Source organism: Ambystoma mexicanum, chromosome 2q (assembly GCF_040938575.1).
Source record: "Ambystoma mexicanum isolate Mex_15411 chromosome 2q, UKY_AmexF1_1, whole genome shotgun sequence".
NCBI lineage: Eukaryota > Metazoa > Chordata > Amphibia > Caudata > Ambystomatidae > Ambystoma > Ambystoma mexicanum.
In genome coordinates, this window is record NC_090924.1 from 466,290,938 (window position 1) to 466,313,610 (window position 22,673).

A 22,673-nucleotide genomic window follows, 5' to 3' on the forward strand; every position below is an offset into this window, starting at 1 on the left:
TTGTTGGGAACCAAGTACCCTCCTGCTGGAAATCGGGTTAGCTGCTAAGAGTGCCCCTGCTACTCCTTTACAAGTGGTAGCAGAGGAATGGTCACTAAGCCTGCCTCATCCCGCCGCATGCCCGAAGTGCGACCCGTGAGGACCGCCCCCCCAAATCCGCACGTGGGAATAATTTAAGAGGTCGACAGGAGCCGCCTTGGAGGAATTCCGGCCCGCTCACCGTGAGACACCAAGCAGAGCAGACAGCAGAGTGGCAGATTCTGGGTATCCGAGGGTCTTCAGCGAATCCCAGAGTTCAAGTATAGACTGAACTATATTGCAAATATATGGAAGGGAAAGTTCTGCTTAGTGTTGTTTTTCTGTGTTTTCGTGTTCTTGTGAAGGTTACCCGTTTAGCTTAGTTTACGGATGAAAAAATTAAATAAAAATACTTTAAAAAGGTTACCTGTACTCGAGGCGTTAGCTTGGTATATGGTTGAAAAACATAAAAAAACACAAAAAAGGATACATGTGAGTTAGGCAGTTTAGCTTGGTTCATGGATGATTTTGTATGGTTATCTGTGTCTAGATGTTAGCAGAATACGCTAACTTAGATTGCAGAAGGCAGTTTCTTAATTTATCTCATTGCAATGTATATGAATTGATATATAAGAAGGGCCACATAGTTTTTGGGATACTCTGTGAGGCAGGAAGACGGTTGTGCGTTATATGTTTGTTATTGTTTTTATGTTGTCAAGCGCTAAGACATATATCGAAATATTAGGGGTTTTCTCTGATGTCAATACAATGCAGGGTTGTTGGTCACATGTGTGAGGTTGGTGAATATGACTTTAGGTGCTTAGAAGGTGGTGGATTCCATTTTTGTTGGACTATTGGTTGAATTGATGAAAAGTGTTTTGCCATTTGGGCAGAACTCGAGGAGCACATGAATGAAGTTGCGGTTTCAGCCGTAAGGGTGGTTAATGCAGTGTGGGCGGTGCATGGGGCATGCTTTTGTTGGTGGTGTTGAGCCACAGAGGCTGTTGAAACAATTCTTTGGATCTCTATGGTGTTCTGAATTTCATTGAAAAGTGATGTTGATTATGTAAACTGTGAATTGACAAAGGTAATTGAAAGCGTCAAAATCCCGATTTGACGTCAAGTAAGTTTTGACGATTACAAAGTAACGTGTCAAAATGAGGGATACACCCATTCAAAATTTATAAAAGTCCCTCCTGCATTCTCAAGACAAAATATGCAAGTATAGCGTGGAATGAACTTGCGATACAGAGGGAAAATTAGTAAAGCCATAGCCCAAAGACGGAAGCTCTTCCAAATGTCCACAGCAACAGATGACCACATATTTACATGCAGCTTATAAGGGAAAGAAATTAAGTAATCGATTGGCTATATTAGAACTATGGAAAATGTTACAGTACAAGGAAGGGGACCTCACCCAAAAGCAATTGATGTTGAGTCAACAGGATATAGGAGGCGGATCGCCTTTGGCTCCCCCTCCTCCACCTCAAACTGCAGACGCAGGTCCAACGGCAGAAAGTCAGGGATTTTACCCCTTAAGGGAACTGAAAGCAGCGTCAGGGTATACTTATTCTACTTTTGCACCACCAATGTATAGCAGCAAAGACACACTCAGCATCACAAAGCAGGCAAATAAAAAAGCAGAAGCTGTCAGTAGCGAACATAAGGAGCGCAGCGACTTGCAAGAGAAACTGAGAAAAGACGATGAGGGACGGACATGACATAGTGGAGATCATGGGGAAACAGTCCCGACAAATGAATAGGTAGGCGGACAGATATTGCTTAAACAGGACAGGAGGACTACAAGTAAGTTAGGACACACGGGAGAGGAAGCTCCAAATCGGAAAGATGGAGAGGAAGAAGCTAAAGAATGGGCAGAGATAATATAAGAAGAAGTACAGAAAAGGGAAAGGGAAGAGAAGGAGCAATACACCAGGTTGAGAAGAGAACGGGAGCAAGCAGAAGAGTGGGAAAGAGGAAAGAGAGAAGAGGCACAGAGCGCTAGAGGAGATAGCAATGAGGGAGACCAACGAAGAGGAGGTGAGACAGTTGCAAATAAAGAAAGAAAAGAGAAGGTTGGAAGTCAAGCGACTCGTTAAAGAACGCCGATGTAGAAAAGAAGAGGAAGATAGGAGACGTGAGCGGGAAAGAGATGGAAGCAAAGAGAAAACAGAAGACAATAAGACAGACTTGACATGTCTAAATGTCAATGAGGAAGAGGGGATACGAAGAAGAGTAGGGGAACTCCATAGGAGCAGAAGAGACAGTTTGCCATAAAGGCAAGAAGGAGTACAATTGGGTCCTAGTGGAGGGGGAAATGTGATTTTTCTGATAAAGTGAAGGGGAAACAACTGGAGAAACCGATGTTAATAAGGCTCAGCTCGGCTCAGCTTTGAGTACGAAAAAGAAGAACAAGTTACTCTCTTACCTGGTAACGTTCTTTCGATGGGATGGTCCGACGACGTATTCCATATCTATGACAGTAATCAGCACAGCTGTGCTGCTTCGGAAAATCTTCGGTGTCTGCGTCCTGCGTTGATGAAGTCGATACGGTGCCCTCGAGGACCTCCTCCGACGGCCGACGTCACTGGATGTTATAAGTAGGACGTACGACGCCCGTAGCCTCAGTTGTAGTTTTTTCCCAGAATGTGTGCCACCAGTCTTCTGCCAGTCTGACACACAAAGCCTTGCGGAAACGTAAGCTGCAATTGCATAAGAAATTCTGTAGCGGGGAAGGTAGGGAGGGAGCGATATGGAATACATCGTCGGACCATCCCTTCGAAAGAACGTTACCAGGTAAGAGAGTAACTTGTTCTTCGAGGGGATTGGGTCCTCCGACGTATTCCATATCTATGACAGACTCCCAAAGCAGTACCAATGCACGGAGGTGGGAAAAGAATTTTAGAAAACAGAAATTTAACATGCCCAATCAAATTGCAGAGTAAAGGACCGCCTTGCCAAAGGCCAGATCCTGCCCCAGGATGGAATCGAGGGAGTAGTGACGTACAAAAGTATGTACCGAAGCCCAGGTGGCTGCATCACAGATGTTACGAATAGGAACACCCCTCTGCAGGGCAGTAGAGGCCGCCATACCCCTGGTAGAATGGGCCCGTAAACCGACCGGTGGGTCCTTACCCGCCAAGCGGTAACACTCGGAGATAGCCAAAATAATCCAGCGAGACAAAGTCTGTTTCGTCACAGCCTGTCCCAAACGCTTTCCAGCGTAACCAATGAAGAGCTGATCGTCCACTCTGACCCGGGACATGCGAGAAATATAAAAGCTCTTCCTTACCAGGATGTGGAGGAGGATAAAATGCCGGAAGAACCACCTTCTGGCCTAAATGGAATTCCCACACCACCTTCGGAAGAAAAGAAGGACGAACTCTAAGGACAACCCTGTCCTTATGAAACACAGTGAAGGGTGACTTAACTGAAAGTTCCTGTAACTCACTCACTCTGCGAGCAGAAGTGACCGCAACTAAAAATACAGTCTTAAGAGTTAACAGTCTCAAAGGGCATGAATGCAAAGGCTCAAACGAAGCACCCATCAGAAACTTGAGAACTAGGTTCAAATCCCAACCGGGCACCTGGAAAGGTGACGGAGGGAACACATTAGTGAGCCCTTTCAGAAACTGAGAAATTAAAGGAATTTTAAAATAGGAACACTCTTCAGACGAGCGCTTGAATATGGACAGCGCCGCCAGGTAACCTTTAATGGTACCCACTTGAAGGCCCCTGTGGGCCAAAGAAAGTAAAAAAGACAGAACCATGGGAATTTCACATGCAAAAGGATCCACATTCTTAACCCTGCACCAGTCGCAGAACTTTCTCCAACGGTACAGGGACTTTGTTGCGGACCTTCTGGCCGAAAGCAACACCTCCATCATGTCTTCAGGGAGGTCCCAATCCTTATACCTCAACCTTTCAGAAACCAAGCGTGAAGGTTGAGGGATCTGACCGCTGGATGGAGAACCTGACTCCCCTCCCGTGAGAGCAGATCGTCTCGGTAGGGAAGACGACATGGAGGGCAAATGGACAAGTCGAGACGGTCCGGGAACCACGTCCTCCGGGCCCACGCCGGAGCAATGAGGATCATCCGGGAACCGAACCTCCGTAACCTCCACAGTACTTGCGGGATGACGGGGACTGGAGGAAACTCATACAGCAGTGGGAATGACCACTCCACCACGAGCGCGTCTTCTAAGGCTCCGTTTGGAGGAAATTCCCGCGAGCAGAACCTCTCGCACTTCCGGTTGACACTGGAGGCGAAAAGATCCACTTGAGGGGTCCTCCAAAGGGCAAAGATCTCCAGGAGAATCTCCTGAGCCAACTCCCATTCGTGAGAGATCGCGCTCTGCCAGCTCAGAGCGTCCGCCGTCTCGTTTTCGTCTCCTGCCAGATGGACTTCCGAGATCGAAACTTCCTGCTGGATTGCCCAGAACCAGAGCTGCATCGCCTCCCTGCACAGAGGAAGTGACCCTGCCCCCCGCTTTTTGTTGACGTAGTGCATGGCCACCGTGTTGTCCGTCAGGATCAAGACATTCTTTCCTCGCACAGTTGGCAGAAAAGCCTTCAGGACTAGTCTAACGGCCCTCAGCTCCAACAGATTGATATGGAGTCTGGACTCCAACGGAGACCAACGACCGATGACTGTCAACTCGTTGGCATGAGCTCCCCATCCTGTGAGGGATGTGTCCGTCACGATCGTCACCTCTGGCCAGGGCAGCCAAAATGGAGCCCCCGCCATCAGATTGCCTTCGTCGGCCCACCACAGAAGGTCCCGGGTGACCGAAGATGGCACTTGAACAGGGTCCAACATCCTGCCGGAGGACTGAGACCACTGGAGCTTGAGTGCCCATTGCAAAGGTCTCATCCGCAACCTGGCCTCTGGCACCAGAAGAATGCAGGATGCCATGAGGCAGAGCAGTCTCAAGAACTCGAACGCTGGGAGAGTCTGAGCAAGTTGAAACTTGTGCACCATCTGCTGAATGTGATGAGCCCTCACCTGGGGAGGAAAACACTGCCCCAGGGACGTGTCGAGCACTGCTCCAATGTACTGGAGCCTCTGGGTTGGTGTCAAATGGGACTTCTTTAAGTTGAGGGAGAAGCCCGGCTTGTGGAGGGAGTGGCAGGTGACTGACAGATGATCCAGGACTTGCTAGGGAGAGCGCGCCCTGATCAACCAATCGACCAGGTAGGGGTAGACGTGAATCCCCCCTTTCCTGAGGTGGGCTGCCACCACTACCATGCGCTTGGTGCATATCCTCGCGGCGGAGGTCAATCCGAACGGCAGGACCCGAAACTGAAAGTGCGAGTCGCCAACCGCGAACCTCAGGTACTTCTTGTGCTTTGGATGGATCAGCACATGAAAATAAGGATCCTTGAGGTCAAGAGACACCAACCAGTCCTGAAGTTGAAGGGCCTGGAGGACTTGAGAGAGAGTAACCATCTTGAACTTGTCCTTCCTGGGGAGTTTGTTCAAACCGCGCAAGTCCATGATGGGTCTCAATCCCCCGTCTTTCTTGGAAATCAAAAAATAAGGGGAATACCATCCCTTGTTCCTCTCCGCTACAGGCACCAGTTCTATGGAGCCTTTCTCCAGCAGGGACTGAATTTCCTGCGCAAGGAGTGGATCCGGGCTCTTCAAAGAGAGATTCCCCGGTGGATTGTCTTCAGGCCTCTGCCGGAAAGGAAGACAGTAGCCGTGGGTTATGATCTCCAGAACCCACACATCTGAAGTAATGGCGCGCCACTCTGCAAGATGCTGCACCAGCCTTCCCCCAACCGGAGAACCATGGGACATGGCCTCATGACTGAGCTGAAGCGGCTGCGGCGTTGCCTGAGGGCAAAGAGGCAACAGCCCGAGCGGCCTTGGCACCTCGAGTACCTTGTTTTCCACCTCAGGCACTCCTACGGTGGCCCCTTTGACTGGCAGCTCCTCTCGCTTTACCAAAGGATGAGTAATAACGAAAGGAACCTCCCCTCCATTGCTGTCCCCTAGGACGAAAAGGCGGAGGTTGTCGAACTGCAGCGCCCAATGACTTCGCTGCAGCTTTTGAGGTCTGCAACCTCTCAAGGCTCTCGACAGCCTTGCTGCCAAAAAGATGCTCTCCGTCAAAGGGCATGTTGAGGAGTCGGGCCTGCACATCAGAAGCAAACCCCGACCTCCGCAACCACGCAAACCTGCGTATCACGGTGCTCGCCACCATGGACCGGCTGACGCAATCTGCCATGTCCAAACCCGACTGAACGGCCTCACACATGGCATCCTTGCCATCCTGAACCATGGCAAGGAAACCATCCCGTACGTCCCCTTCGGGAATATGTTCAGCCGCCAAGGAAACACAGTTCCACAGAGTGTGCGTGAAACGAGACAAGGCACGGCTGCTGCCTGAAGCGCCATACCCCCTGCAGAAAACACTTTCTTTGCCGAGCCGTCAAAACACTTGTCATCCCTATCAGGAGGGATGGTAGGGTACGACGCCTGCTTTGCCGGGGCCGTAGCCGCCTGCACCACCAAACTCTCCGGAGTAGGGTGCTTGGATAAGTAGCAGGGGTCACTACTGGCTGGGCGGTATTTTCGCGGCAAAGACTCGCACACTGCCGGGATACTCTCCGGAGCAGTCCAAGCCGCCGCCACCCTCCTCTGTAGAGCAATATGAAACAGCAGTACCGGGTCAGTATGTGGACCAATGTCGAAGATATCCGTAAGGTCATCCTGAACAAACTCCCCTGGGGGAGCAGACCATCCTAAGTACTCGGTGACCCTTGACCTAAGGTGCCGGTACGAATGAGTGCCAGGCTCAGGCCTACACAACTCCACCTCCGGAGAGGTATCCAGCCCACTAGCATCATGCAGGGACTTCATCAGGTCCTCAAACTGGCTATGGCCCGAGAGAATCTCGTCTGGCACCGTGTCAGGCACCTTGCCATCTTCAGAGCAATCATCCACCTCTGAAATAAACTCCAGATGGCGGTAAGAAGGCACAGAACTTGAACCAAAGCCATGCCTGACCTTGGCCAAAGCCTTTCTAGGGGGTTCCACCGAGCCACGGGGTACCCCCGTCGACACAGCCTCGAAAGGCATTGAGGGCGTCGAGTGAATTGGCGTTGACGCCGAGCGCGGCGTTGACAGCATCAACGGCGCCGACACAGTCCTCGAGGCCGGGGCCCCGAGCGTGTCCCTCGAATGGCCGGGACGCCGATGGTGGCGACAACTTCTTCGAAGGCAAGCCCTCGAAATAGTCTGTCAACGACCTCGGCGCCACCGGCGTTGACCTCTTCCGTGAAGACACCACCACACGGTCTCCAGCGTGTCGAGGACCGGGACCTGGACCGGACATGCCAAGAACGATTCCCCTTGTCCGAGCGGGACCTCTCACACGAATCGTGACGACCACCCGAGCCCGAAGGCGTGCGAGCGGTGTCTCTCTGTGGATCACGACCGACCCCACTCGGAGGCGCGGATGGACCAGTGCCCTGCGATTCGAGAATCGCCAACATTTTCTTCCCGAAGGAAGCCCATTCCTCCGGCGTCGCATGCTTGGTGGGGTAAGCGACCCGCCGCCGGTCCGAGTCCTCGGATGAGGACGGGGTAGGAGACCGACTACGGGACCGAGACCCACTGGACTTCCGACAACGACGCGGAGAGTCACCCCTTGAGTCGTCCGTCGAAAGCCCTGCAGACCTCGACTTCCGGGGCTTGGACACCTTACCTACCGATAACTTCTTCTTGCGCTCCCGCAAGGCTTTAGACGTGAGCGACTGGCAGTCGACACAGTCATCCGTGTCATGGGCCTCCTCGAGGCACCAGAGGCAGGCGTCGTGCGAGTCTGTAATCGACATCTTGGACCCACAGTCCCTGCACTTCTTAAAGCCTGGACGCGGTGTGGAAGACGAGGTAGACATCTTCACGAAGAAATACTTCACAAACACCAAACAGGTTCGAAGAACCGAGAAACGACAGAAACTCCAAAGAGTCGAGGCGCGCCGAGATTCCCGAAGCGAACATGTTCGCGGAAAATACGGAACTGAGGCTACGGGTGTCGTCCGTCCTACTTATAACATCCATTGATATCGACCGTCCGAGGAGGTTCTCGAGGGCGCCGTATCGAAGTCATCGACGCAGGATGCCGAAGATTTTCCAAAGCAGCACAGCTGTGGTGATTACTGTCATAGATATGGAATACGTCGGGGGACCCAATCCCCTCGAATGAGACAGTGACAATAGTATTGGGACCATGGAGTCGGATGAAGATAGTGAAGATGACGAGGGGGAGAGGCCTCGATGTCACTCCAGGGAAGTAAGCCCGTACTACGAGACATTATGGGGAGAAGGGGAAGATATGGGAAGAGACTAGGGGGAACCCGAAGGGATGAACGGAGCGTCCCAGGGACAGATCACATAGTGCTGACAAAATTACTCCATATACGCAGAGGCTCAGAGTCCTGCCAGGACGGAAACGGGCAGAGATGACGAGGTGGTTCACAGCCACTATAGACATGGGGAGACATGATGGAGGAATGAGACTGACAGTTTCCGTTACTAGAGAAGGCTGGTGGACGACCACAGTATATACCGTGGCAAAGATGGATACAAATATTTTGAGGTGTAAGCTACCCTTGTTGGTTGCAGGGGCTGGAAAATTGATTTATGAGATAGAAGGACTGACAGCAAGTACGACACTGGCAGTGGGCGACAAGAAGAGGCCATTCTTGGGGAGGTAGCTGGCGATGTTTGAAAAAGAGCAGGATACCCCGGAGTGACAGCACAGCACACGGCACACAATGGCGCACCATTCACTAACTGCTGAGCAGCCGCATGGCAAGCTCTAAAGGGTACAGTACCCGGACACACCTGACATAAATTATGAGTTACTGACTGTAGTGACTAACGTACTCCTAGTCCATAGTCCCCTTTCCTCTATACTGTATGGGCGTCCCAAGCTAGGGTCGGGAAATTGAACCTTTTTTGGCAGAAAATAATTTCTTTGGGCCTCATTACGACCCAGGCAGCAGCCGTGCCCTTATGAAGGGCACGGCTGCCACCGGTGATGATTTTTTACCGGCGCCCAGAAAAGGGCAATAACCGGGTCATGCCGACCTTGGACCCAGTAATTGCCCTTTTCCGGGCGCCGATAAAAATTAATCCCCATTCCCATTTAAGCCCCATAGGGTTCAATGGAATGGGGAGGATGCTAACAACGGGCCCATTAATGACAGGCCCGTTGTTAGCATCCTGGTCTGCTAGCGGGTCCCGCTAAGGACGTCTGGTTTTACCAGACGTCCTCAGGCAGGACCCACTAGCAGACCTCGTAATAGGGCGGCTCACAATGTACGGTGCCAGTCCCTTACCGGCACCGTACATTCCGTGGCCGCCTGGGTCATAATGAGGCACTTTCCCTTGAAATTTAGACGCGCGCAGGGGTGCGGCCTTGGGAGCATGTGCTCCCCTGACTCTGCCAACCGGTGCCACTCCTCGGGCCCCTTTGACACGTCAACAATATTACAATTGCCTAAAGACACTGGTTTATTACGGAGGAGGATGGTGGGACGTATGGAGGAAAGTGGACTATGGACTAGGAGTACGTTCGTCATTACCGTGAGTAACTTATAATTACCTCTACGTCCCATCCCCTTTCCTCCAGACTGTATGGGCGATTACCACTGAATGCAGCCATGGGGAGGAGAGTTGCCCCTCTAAGAAAACATGTTCTTCAAAACTTCCTGGCCAAATACTGGTTCTGATCTGGCCATGGCATCCAAGCAGTAGTATTTGCAAAAGGCTGATGGGGAAGCCCAAGTAGCCGCCTTGCTGATCATCTGCCATGAAACATGTCTTTGGAAAGCCACAGCCATGGCCTTGGCTACGATGGCGTGAGCATGCATGTTTTCTGGCAAAGACCTGTTTTGCCCCTCATAGGCCTCCATGATGGCCATCACCATTTTGCCCTGCTAAAAGTGATGAACAAGGCATCCGATTTACGGAAGCTCTTTGTCCTGTCCAGGTAAAATCTTAGCGCACACCTGACATGTGAAATGTGGTATAGGGCTCTGAAGCCACCAGTGCCTGAATCTTGCTGATCCTGCGCGCTGAGGTAAGGCCAACCAGTAGGGCAGTCTTTATAGTAACCAGCCTGGTGTCCGTTTACACTCTGGGTTCGAAGGGCTTGTGGGCCAGGGTGTCCAGCAACACGTTAAGGTCCCAGACCGGATGTGGACGCTTGACCGCCGTATATAATCTGGTCAGGCCCACCAATTGCCTTTTAACCACCGAATTGGAGGAGAAGATGTCATCTCTGGAGTTCTTGAGGGCCCCTATGGCCACTAGATAAGTACGGCAGGTGTCTACCTGCACATCGGAGTGAGCCAGGTGTGCAGAGGAGGATAATACATCGTCCAGAGAGCATGTCATAGGATCTTTCTTGTTTGCCTTGGCCCAGTGACAGAACCTCGTCCACTTGCTCTTGTACTGACTCCTGGTGGAGTCGCTTATTACCCCCTGAATGATAGCTAGGTTGTCCTGCGAGAAGTACAGATGTTTCAAGGTCACCTGTTCAGGAACTAAGCCTCCAGGGCTAACTTCTGCAGAGCATGGTGAACCGATGTGCCCTCCTGCTGGGAGAGTAGGGGGGCTGGACCCAATGGCAGGTGTACCAGAACCTGATCCGACAGTCGGAGGAGTTCCGAGAACCAAGGTCTGGCTGGCCACCATGGCACTATCAAGATGAGTTGAAGGCTTTGTGACTCTCTGACCTTGCAGATGACCCTGTGAATCAACGTAGTGGGGGGAAAAGCGTATGCATTCATGTCGTTCCACGGAACCTGCAACACATCTCACAGAGAGCACCTGCTTTGTCGCACCCGGGACACAAACTGGTGGCATCGCCTGTTGGTCATGGTGGCAAATAGGTCTACCTGACGGTGGCCCCACATGTTGATGGTCCCCCTCAGGACATCCTCGATCAACTGTCACTCGTAGTTGTCGACCCCCAAGAGTCTGTCTGCCTCCAAGTTGGATTCCCCCGGGAGGTGGACTGCTGATAAATAAATGTTGTTTGACAGTGCCCACTCCCATATGTTAATGGACATCCTACAGAGCGGAGACCTGGTACCTCCCTGCTTGTTGATGTAATACATGCATGTGGAGCTGTCTGTCTGGATGCAAACAGACTTGTTGCAGACAAAAGGAAGGAACGCGTTGAGAGCAAGCCAGATGGCCATTATCTCGGGCAAATTGATGTGTTGCAGTTATTCCTGCCTGTGACCAGACTACACAGACACTGTGACTGTCTAGTGTACCCCCCATCCCTCCAGGGATGAGTCTGTGGTAATGATGATCTCAGGTAAAGGCTGCCTGAACGACCTGCCTGCTAACAGGTTGGTGTCTGCCCTCCACCACAAGAGGTCCTGGTGAAGGTTCTGTGGTATGCTGACTAGAGCCGCTTGGTCGTTCCCTTTGCCTTGAATAGGTTCACTCAGCTTGGTAGCTGTCCAATGTCCCAGGGCTGAGAAGCCCCGTTCTCACCAATCCTTAGTTAGCAGCTTTCACGTTACAGCACACTATGTTGCAGTGGCCAATAATCTCCCTGTTAAACTGCAACTTCATGATTGTAACATTTAGAGGTGTCCTAGGTGGAGCCACCAGATATGACGATCCAATAACCAGACTAACACCTATGTATTACATATATAGTTTCCCATAACTGACCAATCCCCAACCCTGATAGGTTTTTGGGGAACAACTTGTTTTATGACGTCACTGCCCCTTAAAAAGGTGTAACGGATGAGAGCCTGTGGACTTCTATGATGTTCTAGTGTGATCACTGTCACTTCGTTTGATAATAAATAGAGCAAACTTTGTCCTATGGATGAGTCTTCCATTCTTGCAGCAGGGGTTATGTTGGGGCCCAAGTACCCTCCTGCTGGTAATCGGGGTAGCTGCTAAAAGTGCCCTCGCCCCTCCTTTACAGAACGTATGTTGTCAGCACCAACGCTATTGGTGAAGTCAAGCACAAAAAAAGAGACTCAGAGACAGACTGCCTGTGGTTGAAGTTGCTGCTATGTTCTGCCGAGCTCCCCACTTGTCCCACCTAATACATTCTTGTAGATAGTTATTGGTGTGAAAATAACCAAAGATAATTTAATTTATCCTCCGACTTATGTGCTTCAACTGCGACACTGGCAAGGGGCAGGATTACAATGCATCCACCCTCTGCTGTCCCACGAACAGTGACTCATTTGTGGGAGGTGTCTGTAAGGTACGCAGCACCCCATCAAGACACAAGAAGCCATGCCACTGTCTCAATTTTCTCCATTTTTGGTTGAGACTGGGGAAAACACTCATCCATTGGAGCCATTTCGTTGCCACTGCTCCAGAATTACATCTAAGCATGAAGCGGAAGAGATTATTCCCCCAACAGGCAAGATGGTAAGCTACTAAACGTTCTAAGGTATACCTTTAAAGGATCTTGAAAGCTAAGTAAGCGGGCACCAGTGTCCTTTTTACACCTACAAATCATGTATTTACATTAGTATTTGGTGCACAACTGTACACCAAAGCATAAAATGCACTTTTCCAGGAACAGGGCCGATTCTGCACGTGGTACAGAAATTGTTGTGTTGATGTACGTCCTCGAGACTCTAGGAGCAGTAAACATCAAAGGGATTCTTGACTGGTCTGTAAATCTCTCCGCAAGACAAGCAAACAACGTATGAAGAGGCTGAATCCACCCTGATGATGGACACAATGGGCCTCAATACGTGGTTGGCGGTAACCCGGCGGTGCGACTGGTGGGTTACCACAAACCACGTAACACCTAATCCGGCGCCTGACTTCCCGGGGCCACTGGGACATTACAAGTCCCGGTGGCACGGGAAGTTAGGCGTCGGATTCTGTAACTCCCCATTCCCATAGAGTCCAATAGGAGTGTATGGGAGTGGGGAGACAGAAACGATGGCACCGTTGCTAATAGTGCTGGCGCAACTGTGAAGAATCTTCCTACCGGGGCCGCTGTGCCTGGCAGGGTCAGACCTGTTGGGTGCGGTGGCCCCGGCAGGCAGACTCGTAGTGTGGTAGTCCAGAAACAAGGGTGCTGGTATAAATCAAGACTCTATTATTAGAGATGCCAAGTGGAGCAATCTGGTGCAAGACGCCATAGAATCCAAACTCAGCTAAATCAATGAGGGAATCCTAAAAGCGAAGGAAACCCTACGACAAAAGGATCATAATATTGTTATCCTGTCTCCTAAGCCCTGGAAAGCAGAGGATCTTTTCACTTTTAAACCAATCTCTGAGTCTGATCCCACAGTGATAATAGATAAAAATCAAACCCTCCAATTGTAAAAGGGCTGTCTGTCCAGCACTGACGATTAAAGCCTGTTCCGCCTTGTTGATCTCAACTCTTTGCAGGTTCGTAAATGCCTCTTTTAGAGATTGTTCCGTGCCAGCTTGCATTAAGCATTCACGGGTCACGCCATTGTTGAAAAAATCAGCTCTTCCACCTGACGACCCTTTAAATTATCGCCCTATCTCTAATTCCCCCTTTCTGTTGAAGATTCTTGATAGGGTGCCGTATACACAGATGCTTACTCACATGAGATCTGCTAACATTCTTAATAAGAGACAATCCGGCTTTAGGGAAAAGCACGGAATAGAGACAGCTATGTCCAGACTCCTTCGACATATGGACCAGGTTAACATCAGCATGCTAATGCTGCTGGATCTTTCCGCCGCCTTCCACCTAGTGGACCATACTACTTTAGCCACCAGTTTGGAGGAGGTGGCGTTTTTTGTGACCTCTGCAGTTTTTTGGGTCAAATCACTCCTTGAGGGACGGCAGTGGAGAGTAAGTAGCCACCTAGCGGATGCTAATGCCAAGGACTTAACTCAAGGAGTCCCACAAGGAGCCTGTCTCTCGCCGATGTTTTACAACATTTTTACGGCGCCATTTTTGGATTTCATGGATGTTAACAGCATTGAATTTACAAATTATGCCCATGACACCCAATGTGTTGGCCCCCTTACGGGTATCTTTATAGAAGATGAAATAACAATTAACAGGATTTACCATCTTATCCAAACCTGGATGTGTGCGAATGGTCTGGCTTTAAATACAAGTAAGACAGAATTGATGCTTGTGGGAACTGTTTCTAAAACTCGCAAACTTGAAGGCCATTAATCCCAATTACTGATTGGAGATTGCCTCATATAAATAAAAAAAAAAAGGTCAAGTCTCTGGGGGTACACTTAGACCACAACCTTAATATGAAGGTGCAGGTTAGCGGCATTGTGGCCTCATCAACTTATTACATCAAACTTTTGTCCCACGACCGACCCTTCTTATCAAGAACTAGTACGGAAACTCTAGCGAGGGCTTTGATAAGCTCTTGAATAGATTGCAGCAGCCTTCTGATCGGCCTACCGAACTGTGAGGAAAATAGATTGCAGGTGATGCAATAGAACGCAGTCAGAATGGTGGTGGGTCGTAGGAGAGTTGATCATATAACAGAGGCTAGAAGAAATCTACACTGGCTTCCAGTTAAGGAAATCATTATTTACCAGCTATTAGTGATCCATTCAATTGTCTGAAGAACTCCGGTCTTGTTATCTCAGGGATGAGCTGGTACCTGAGGCTAGCAAATACAGCCTAAGATCGAACAATAGCTCCCTTCTTATCACTCCTGCCTGCAGGCTATCGCGGGCAAAAATGGGATCTTTTTTAATCAGCGGCACCTAGCTCCTGGAATGATCTGCCTATCAAGCTCAGAGAGGAAACCTCAAGCAGAGTGTTCAGAAAGGGCCTGAAAAACTTCTGTTTCGCTAATTGCTTAGTCAGTGTCCATTGATCTCTCCTCCTGTACCTTGTTGAGATGGTTCATGGTTATGTGTTTTGTTTGGTCCGCGCCCTTAAGCCTCCGGCTCAGTGGCTGCACTATAGAAATTATAAATAAATACAATGAGACAGGCGCCTGTGGCATGGCTGCACTCGGTGCTGTGCTCCAGCAATCGTCAGTAGAAAGGAAAGTGCAACTTGTTAGCGGGGATCGGGCAGTGCTGCTCTGACCACAGGGAATATGTGTAGTATGTTGCATGTCTTAAATAACGGAGGCCCACTCCGACATGCCTGGTCTCAACTCCAACTTCACTTGTAACTGGGGACTTCCCGCCCCGACAATGTCACATCCCCATTAACGCCCCCGCCTTAGCTCTGTCTCACATAACGAGCTAACTACACAACTGTAAGTCTGACGCAGTAGAATAACTGTGTTATACCATCTCCAGGGACAGCATCAGGACGAAATTAGGCCTCCTCAAATTGATTAAACAATGCCCCTTCTCTCAACTCGAAAAAATAACTAGAATCATGCTTGGATATTTCTGAGCTTCGGGTGCTCACAATGAGTAGGGTGACCAGATAAAAAAAAAACAGATAGGCCATAGACATAAAAGTAGTAATACCGTAAATAAAACTGCAGTCCTACTTCTATGTTGCTGGCCTTTTGCAGAGGGTGTGACTGTAGCTCCCAACCTTCCAAACCCCAGATGCGGTTTTTAAAATTAAAAAAGTCCCGGAACCCCGGACGCAGGGCGATTTCCCCGGACTGTCCCGGGAAAACTGGGACGTCTGGTCAACCTAACAATGAGACAATGGAACTGCGGATCCACGAGGCAAAGCGGTTTGGTTTAGATATGTTAATTTTGCTACGACTTTGGAAAGGTGGAGTGTCAAACAAAACCATCAACAATTCTTCAGACCATGGCTGATTTTAATTTTTTACGGCCTTGGATGCAGTAATGTGACTGTGAGAATTCTTTTTGACGTGCCTGCCACAGCTAAAGAACACAGTCTGGGATACACATTCAAACACCAAAGTTGTGCACAGCTGATCCTGCTCCCACAAAAGTGAAATGCCCCCCCTTCCCCGCCCCTTTACAACAAATGCGGTAAACACGTGACTTGTGTGGCGGCTTTCCTCCATCTTGCAGTTGGCAGTGTGGTGGTCTGAAGGAGAGGTGAAGCCATACTTAGACTGTCCTAATGTATGAGAAGAGCTTTTAATAGCTTGATACCACACGGTGGCAGTCAACAGACATGCAGCCATCATTTTATTTCATCAAGATGCTGGTGCATTGATAGACATTATAAATCAATGTTTGAAAGGTACGTTGTGCAAATAGGTGTGTCAGAACATTGACTATAGCCAAGATTCCTCCTAGCGATATGTAGCCGCCAGGATATCTGTTTGGACCTAAGGGGCTCCGGCCCCTCCAAACATAAATGTGCTATATTGCTCAGGGGCTGGGTAAGAAAACCCCACACCTTGGAAGCTGCAGTGCCTTATAGAGGCTAGTTGGAGTTAGCAGCTCAGCGTATTAGTAAGATACCAGGCATTCTAATAGCATTATAACATTGATAGGCACATACTCGAAGGCCACTGCACAGGCAGCCACTATAACTACCATGTTCAATAGGGAAGGGGGTTGGGGGAGTATGGGAATATCCGTTGATTGCAATGAACAGGTGCACTGGGCTGGTCAACTTACTGTTTTCCGAGAGTTCCACAATGTAATAGAGAATGGGGCTGTTTCCATCAAAGGGGCGCACCCAGGACAGTGCCACCGTTCGGCTGCTGGAGGAGTTCAATCGTGCCAGGAGATTTTGCGGTGAGTGGGGAAGCTCACTAAAAATAAAAAATAAAGAATGGATCGTCAGCAAGCAGATGTCTTACCGCTGCCTCAGCCTTCACATCATGGAGTCAAAGGCTACAGCCAGCCCAATCCGTAACGACCGGCCTTGGCATTTCTTTCAAGTATTGAGCATGCGCATTTCTGCCACATGCATATGAAGCCACTTTAAGGGCAAGCAACTGAAGTAGAACATGTTTACCTCATGAAAATAGTTATGAAAATAATTGCACATTGAAATAGCTGACAAGTTTCTGTAACATTTTCTCTAAATCACCAATATTTTGTGCAAAATAAAGGCTAGCAATGCAATGGCAAGTGTTTTCATTATTATAAAAGGTAGCAGAAACGGTGCTTCTAAAAACAATGTTAGAACATAATTGTAGGTACAACCTGCACAATACTAAGACATGGTCATCACCATTAAATGACATGAAAAGTAAAGCAATAGCAAGGCGTGGCTTGGCAGCATTCTGCAATGTCTGAAAGTGCTCGTTGGCAGCCACAAAGCAACATAGGTTGGCTCTGTTCAAAACACAAAAGCAACATGAACCAGTGAAGGCATCCACCTTTACACTGTAGGTGGCCCTACTCCAACCCGGATCCTTCTGCTAACCTGGGGCCAGATTACAGAAACTTTGCAACGGTGTAAAGGCAACGTTTTCACGGTGTTAGCACTGGGGCAAAGTTTGCCCTACTTTTTAAAACACTGGGACATATTAGAAAACTATTTCACCATGACAAGTGCAGTTTGGCATGGTACAAGCACCAGGGCTAAAATTGGCCCAGTGAAAAAAACATACATTTTCAATGTGTTATTTTACCAGGGCAAAGTTTGCGCTAGTGTTAATATGGTTCCGTAATTAGCACTAGCGCAAATTTTGCCCTGTTTCAATAATGCATCGAAAATGTATCTTTCTTGCCCAAGGGCAATTTTCGCCCTGGTGCTATACCCTGCAAAAATGCACTTGTCATGGTGCAAGAGTTTTCTAAAGTGTCCCATTATTTTTTAAAATAAGGCAAACTTTTCCCTGCTGCTAATGCCATGCAAACTTTGCACTGCACCGGTGCAAAGTTTCTGTAATCTAGCCCCAGGTGTGTAGGAGGAAGCCATGGCAAGAGGTACGATTAAAAGCGCTGAACTTAAAAGCCATCTCCCAAACGATCCTGCAAGGTCTGGTAGGGTGGGTGAATTCGGTGAGTCAGTCCCAATCTGGGACATTTAATTAGAATGTGAGGTCAGGCTATATTTTCTGTAATGCTCCTCTCGTTCAATGGTCGTAGAGACAGATATTAAGTAGTCATGATTATTTCAGCAGAATCAAGCAATGCCTGAGTTGAGCCTTGGCTGGTGATTGTTTTTACTGGACAGGTACAAACACTTCCCACTAGTGAGTTTGAGCAATAAAGCATAGCGAGGGAGCTGAAACCTAACTAGGGAGCTTCGTGGAGGCGCTCCCCAGAAACAACTTTTAAAATAATGGGTTAAAATGATGCATTTTACAGCATACCTTTGTAGAAAATGGATAAAATTATCTCCGGAGAATCCACACGGTGGACGGTGGCCATGGCGACCCTAGTCGAACTGGCTTTCACACAGATCAACGAGACCACCCTTTAAATGAGGCAGCTTTCACGCAGCGAGCTTGACGGACAAAACGCGCGACGACCTCTTTTGTGGCTGTCGTATCCCGCATTACTTACCTAGCTTTGATCTGTGGAAAGCCTTTTAGAAGAACCTGGAAAGAAAAACTCTTCAAAAACAATTTCTCAAGACTTCCTTTGATAAAATTACAGGTTCACCTGAAATATAAATTAAAAAAAAAATAATAAAATAAAAAATAAATAATAAAAAATAAATAAAAAATCAATACAATTTACAATCTATTCTGTAGGAAAAAGCAGATTGTGACTGGCATTTACAGAAGGTCTCTGGTGGCAGGGTTGGGCTGCCAAACTCCTGGAGTCAAGAGAACTCCCTCTCCGGTAACCCGAGGTGTTGGTGGCCCTGGCAAAGAGGTGTGCCGAGCTGGGAGCAGCGACAGCCATGAAGAGCGGATTGAAGTGAAGGAGAGCACACAGAGACAGCGTACCCATGGAGTCAAGTCAGGCTGAATGACTCCAAGACGATGTGGGCCGAGCCGTGTTCTGAATGCAGGTCGGAGCACTCGCGAGTGATCGAAGGACAGAGAAGCCACTTCAAATCTAAAGTACAGATGATTGATAACTACGATAACGTGAAGGTTAAAATTAATGAATGGAGTGGTTTGTGAATACCGAACTGTAATGAAACTGAAAAGGCAAAGGAAGAACCAGAAAAGCAGTGAACTTTAAAGTGAATGAGAAACCATGAACAGAGTGCAAATTCCCAGCAGGAGAGTGAACTGGGAATTTGCAGTTATGTTGTTTGATATGAATGATCTGAAACTTTGCATACCGAACCAAAGGAAAGTAACAACGATTGAATGTAACTTGAATTGAAAACAGAGAAAAGCGTTCCCTGATACAAAGGAACTGTGAATCATGTAAACTAAAGAAAGCAAGCATTGGCAAAGAATATAAGGAACTTTGAATTGTAGAATCCGAAAGAAAGCAAGCATTGGCAAGAGCCATAAGGAAAGGAGGAACTGCGCAAGTTGAAATTGTGGCAAAGCTATAAGAATGTTTGATAATCCAGCAAGCACATGGTTGCAAAAAAATTGTTGAAAAGGGACTGCAAGAATGTAAGTCACACACCACTGTTAAGCTGTGGCGGTGTAACTATGTAAGAGAAGCCAACAAGGTGTGTCAATTACGTGTCCAGTAATGGGTGGACCAGGTGGTCCGACAACTGCGCCTAGACCGAATACACCCAACTAAAAAGAAGCCACTCAACTCATCTACAAGTTTATGGCTGATTGTCAAGAAGAAATTGCATATTGCAGGGTTTGAAATTGAGATTCGATGAGCAGGAGCTAAAACCAGCTTGTGGGTGTCAGGTATTACCAAGGAGGCAGGTGCTACCGCGGGTGAACCAGGAGCAAGTACACAGCACACCGCAAATCTACCTTCCACATGAGATGAACACGTTAACTTACTGCACACAATGCTTGATTCATTGTGTTTAAATATGTACTAGACAGGGTCGGCCTTAGGGGCAGCAGCGCCCTGGGCGAATTGGCGCCCCCCCCTGGTCAACAGGGGGGCGCGGGGTGCGCAGGCCACAAAGTGCCTTTTTTCTTTTTAAACGTCCTCGCTCCGGCGAGGAGGTAATGATATGAATGGGGCGTGTCAGCACCCAATTGTCATTAAATGAGCCCGCCGCCGCAAAGCACCTGCCACGCCTTCTGACACTACGCCAGCTCGGGGGAGCCCTTGAAAGACTCCCCGAGCTGGCATGGTGGGGGGCTAATGGCGCCTTTTGTCACTGAAAGCGCCTGCGGTGAGGGGCGCATTTGGTAACAATAGGGTGCTGACTACAGCACTGTATTGTTATTGGATGCGCCCACCACCGTGGGAGCATTTTAATGCAAAAGCCCGCCTGCCGCGCCTTCTCCTGCTACGCCAGCTCGGGGGAACCTTTGAAAGACTCCCCCGTGCTGGAGTGGCGGGGGCTAATGGTGCTCTGGGGGGCATGGCGCCCTGGGCAGTCGCCCGGCTTGTCCCCCCCTAAGGCCGGCTCTTGTACTAGATCTGTCCTAATTCTTCTATAGTAGCATTTTCAATAGTCAAAGTAAATGTCAGGTGCATGTTTGTAAGGCACAAATTGCCTGGGGAGCCAAATGTACCTCCTGGTAGCTTTTTCTCTCAAGCTAACCACTAGAAGCAGGAGCTAAAAATCTCTCAGCTCCCCTCATTTTCGAACCCTGTATTGTGAACTTAAAGAGCTGAACTTTGTGATATTGGTGAAAGACACAGAAGCCTGAAAGTCCGTAAGAAACCGTAGGATATGCATTGTTGTGAAAACAGTGACAGACTTGAAGGCCTGCGGAAGGGAACCCCTTTTGATTGAAAGTGATCTATCTGGAATCCTGGGGAAGGGAGAACCCCTTTTCCGACCAGGAGCTGGAAGAAGCTCTGAACCTTGGCTTGAAAACGTTTTCATTTGATGCTGACATCCCTACACATTTTGAACAAATAGATGTGAGGGCAAGTATAGGTTTTGGACACGGACAGACATTTACTTTGGACTTCCTGACACAGACTACCATTAGTCTGAGTTGGGTAGGGAAATCTCAACTTATCATAGCGCAAGTTAGACCTTATCCCAACCTTACTGTGATTTTAATTAAGGTTTGTAGCCCATACATTCCTCGGTTCTCTGCGTCTACTTCCTGATGACTTCACAGAATCCCAATGCTACATTATCTTAGTTGCATAATGTCACACTGACAGATCATCAAAGTGGTCAAGTACCACAGTAGCAAATTATTGCAGCAGCAAATTGTGAAACTGGCAAATATCCTATTTGCTAAATATCATAGCAGCATATTATCCAAGTGGCAAAATGTCAAAATATCATAGTGATGAAATATCAAAGTGGCAGATAGCACAGTGGCAAACTATAAAAGTGTCTTAGTTGGGAAATAGAGCAGTTTTAAAAGTTGCAAAGTAGTCCAGTGGACGATTACTAAAGTGGCAAGTTTTAAAGTGGTAATTATTAAAACTGTGAACTATCACGGTAGAAAACTATCAAAGTGGCAAAATATCACAGTGGCAAAAAATCCAACTGTCAAGCTATCAACGTAGCAAGAATGTCACATAGACGAACTGTCAAAGTGGCAAAATGTCACTGTTGCAAACTGCCAAAGTGGCAAAGTTTCCAAAGGGCAATGGCAAACTATCAAAGTGACAAAATAGCACAGCAGTAAATTATCTAAGTGGCAAAATACCACAGTGGCAAACTAGCATAGTGCCAAAATATCACAGTGGTAAATTATCAAAGTCGAAAAAGAGAACAGTGGCAAATCATCAAAGTGGTAAAATCTCAAATTAGCAAATTATTAAGCGGCCAAATATCACAGTGGCAAACTATCAGAATGACAAAATATCACAGTGGTAAATTATTGAAGTGGCAAACTTTCAAAGTGCCAATAGAACTATCAAAACAACTCTTTCATTTACCAAAAGGTTTTCCATCTTCTGTTTTAAACACAGATGTCGGTCCCCAGAAACATAAGAGAAGGGTAATGGACTCCCCAGCCAGATATGCCGTTAAAAGGGCGCTCTCACATTCAAGAGAGTTGGTGGACCTTTTTCCCAATCTTGTATTTCCCTGTTCAGAAAACAACTGTCAGTGCACCTCACAGAGTTGGGTTTAAGCAGAACCTTGCTCCATCTGCGGTCTATCAAAGGCTTCTGCTGCTAAAAGAAGCCCATGAGATAAGAACAAGGAAGTTGGAAGAGGCTGAGCCGAGTGGTCTGGATCGCATAGACTGGGAGGATATATTGGTGGCAGGGTGAGGCCACCAATCGTATCTGTCCAGCATTTTTGTTCTATGGCCATCCAATTTCTTTGTTTGTTTCCTTTGTTAAGAATGTCTGTTGCACGGGCCACAGGTGTCTTATTAGCACGTTATTTCTCCCACAAAGTAGCTGCTATGACCTCGTTCCTGGGATATGGCTCAAAGTATACCTTGAATGCAGACTGTAATCGTGCATAGTTTATATGTATAAAATGCACAGTTTGATCTGTACACAATAGGGCCCATTTTCTGAGCCGTGACTTTGTTCGAAAAACAGAATAAAATTGAGTATATAAAAAAAAAACAGCGACCATGCTGTTTCTCAACTTTAAAAAAAAAACAAGCTATTAGCACCCGATCAATCCTGCGGGGGTGCTAAGCTATAAACGCCTCGGTTTATTACTGGTAAGGTAATGGCGCTGTGGCCCAAGTTAAGATCCTGGCATCGCTCTGGCCTGTAACTCGAGCCCTGGGCTATTACCTGACTACTAATGCCCCCACTTCTCTGAGTTTATCGCTTAATG

The 22,673-nt window shown here is 48.2% G+C and overlaps 1 protein-coding gene across 1 annotated transcript in view; it reads right to left on the reverse strand.

Annotated features, from left to right (window-relative positions):
• Positions 1-22,673, reverse strand: part of SDK1 (sidekick cell adhesion molecule 1) — a 2,988,580-nt gene that overhangs the window by 789,956 nt on the left and 2,175,951 nt on the right. The window contains exon 14 of the mRNA XM_069647588.1: positions 16,565-16,701. Within this exon, the coding sequence (XP_069503689.1) occupies positions 16,565-16,701 (137 nt within the window). The remainder of the gene's footprint in view (positions 1-16,564; positions 16,702-22,673) is intronic.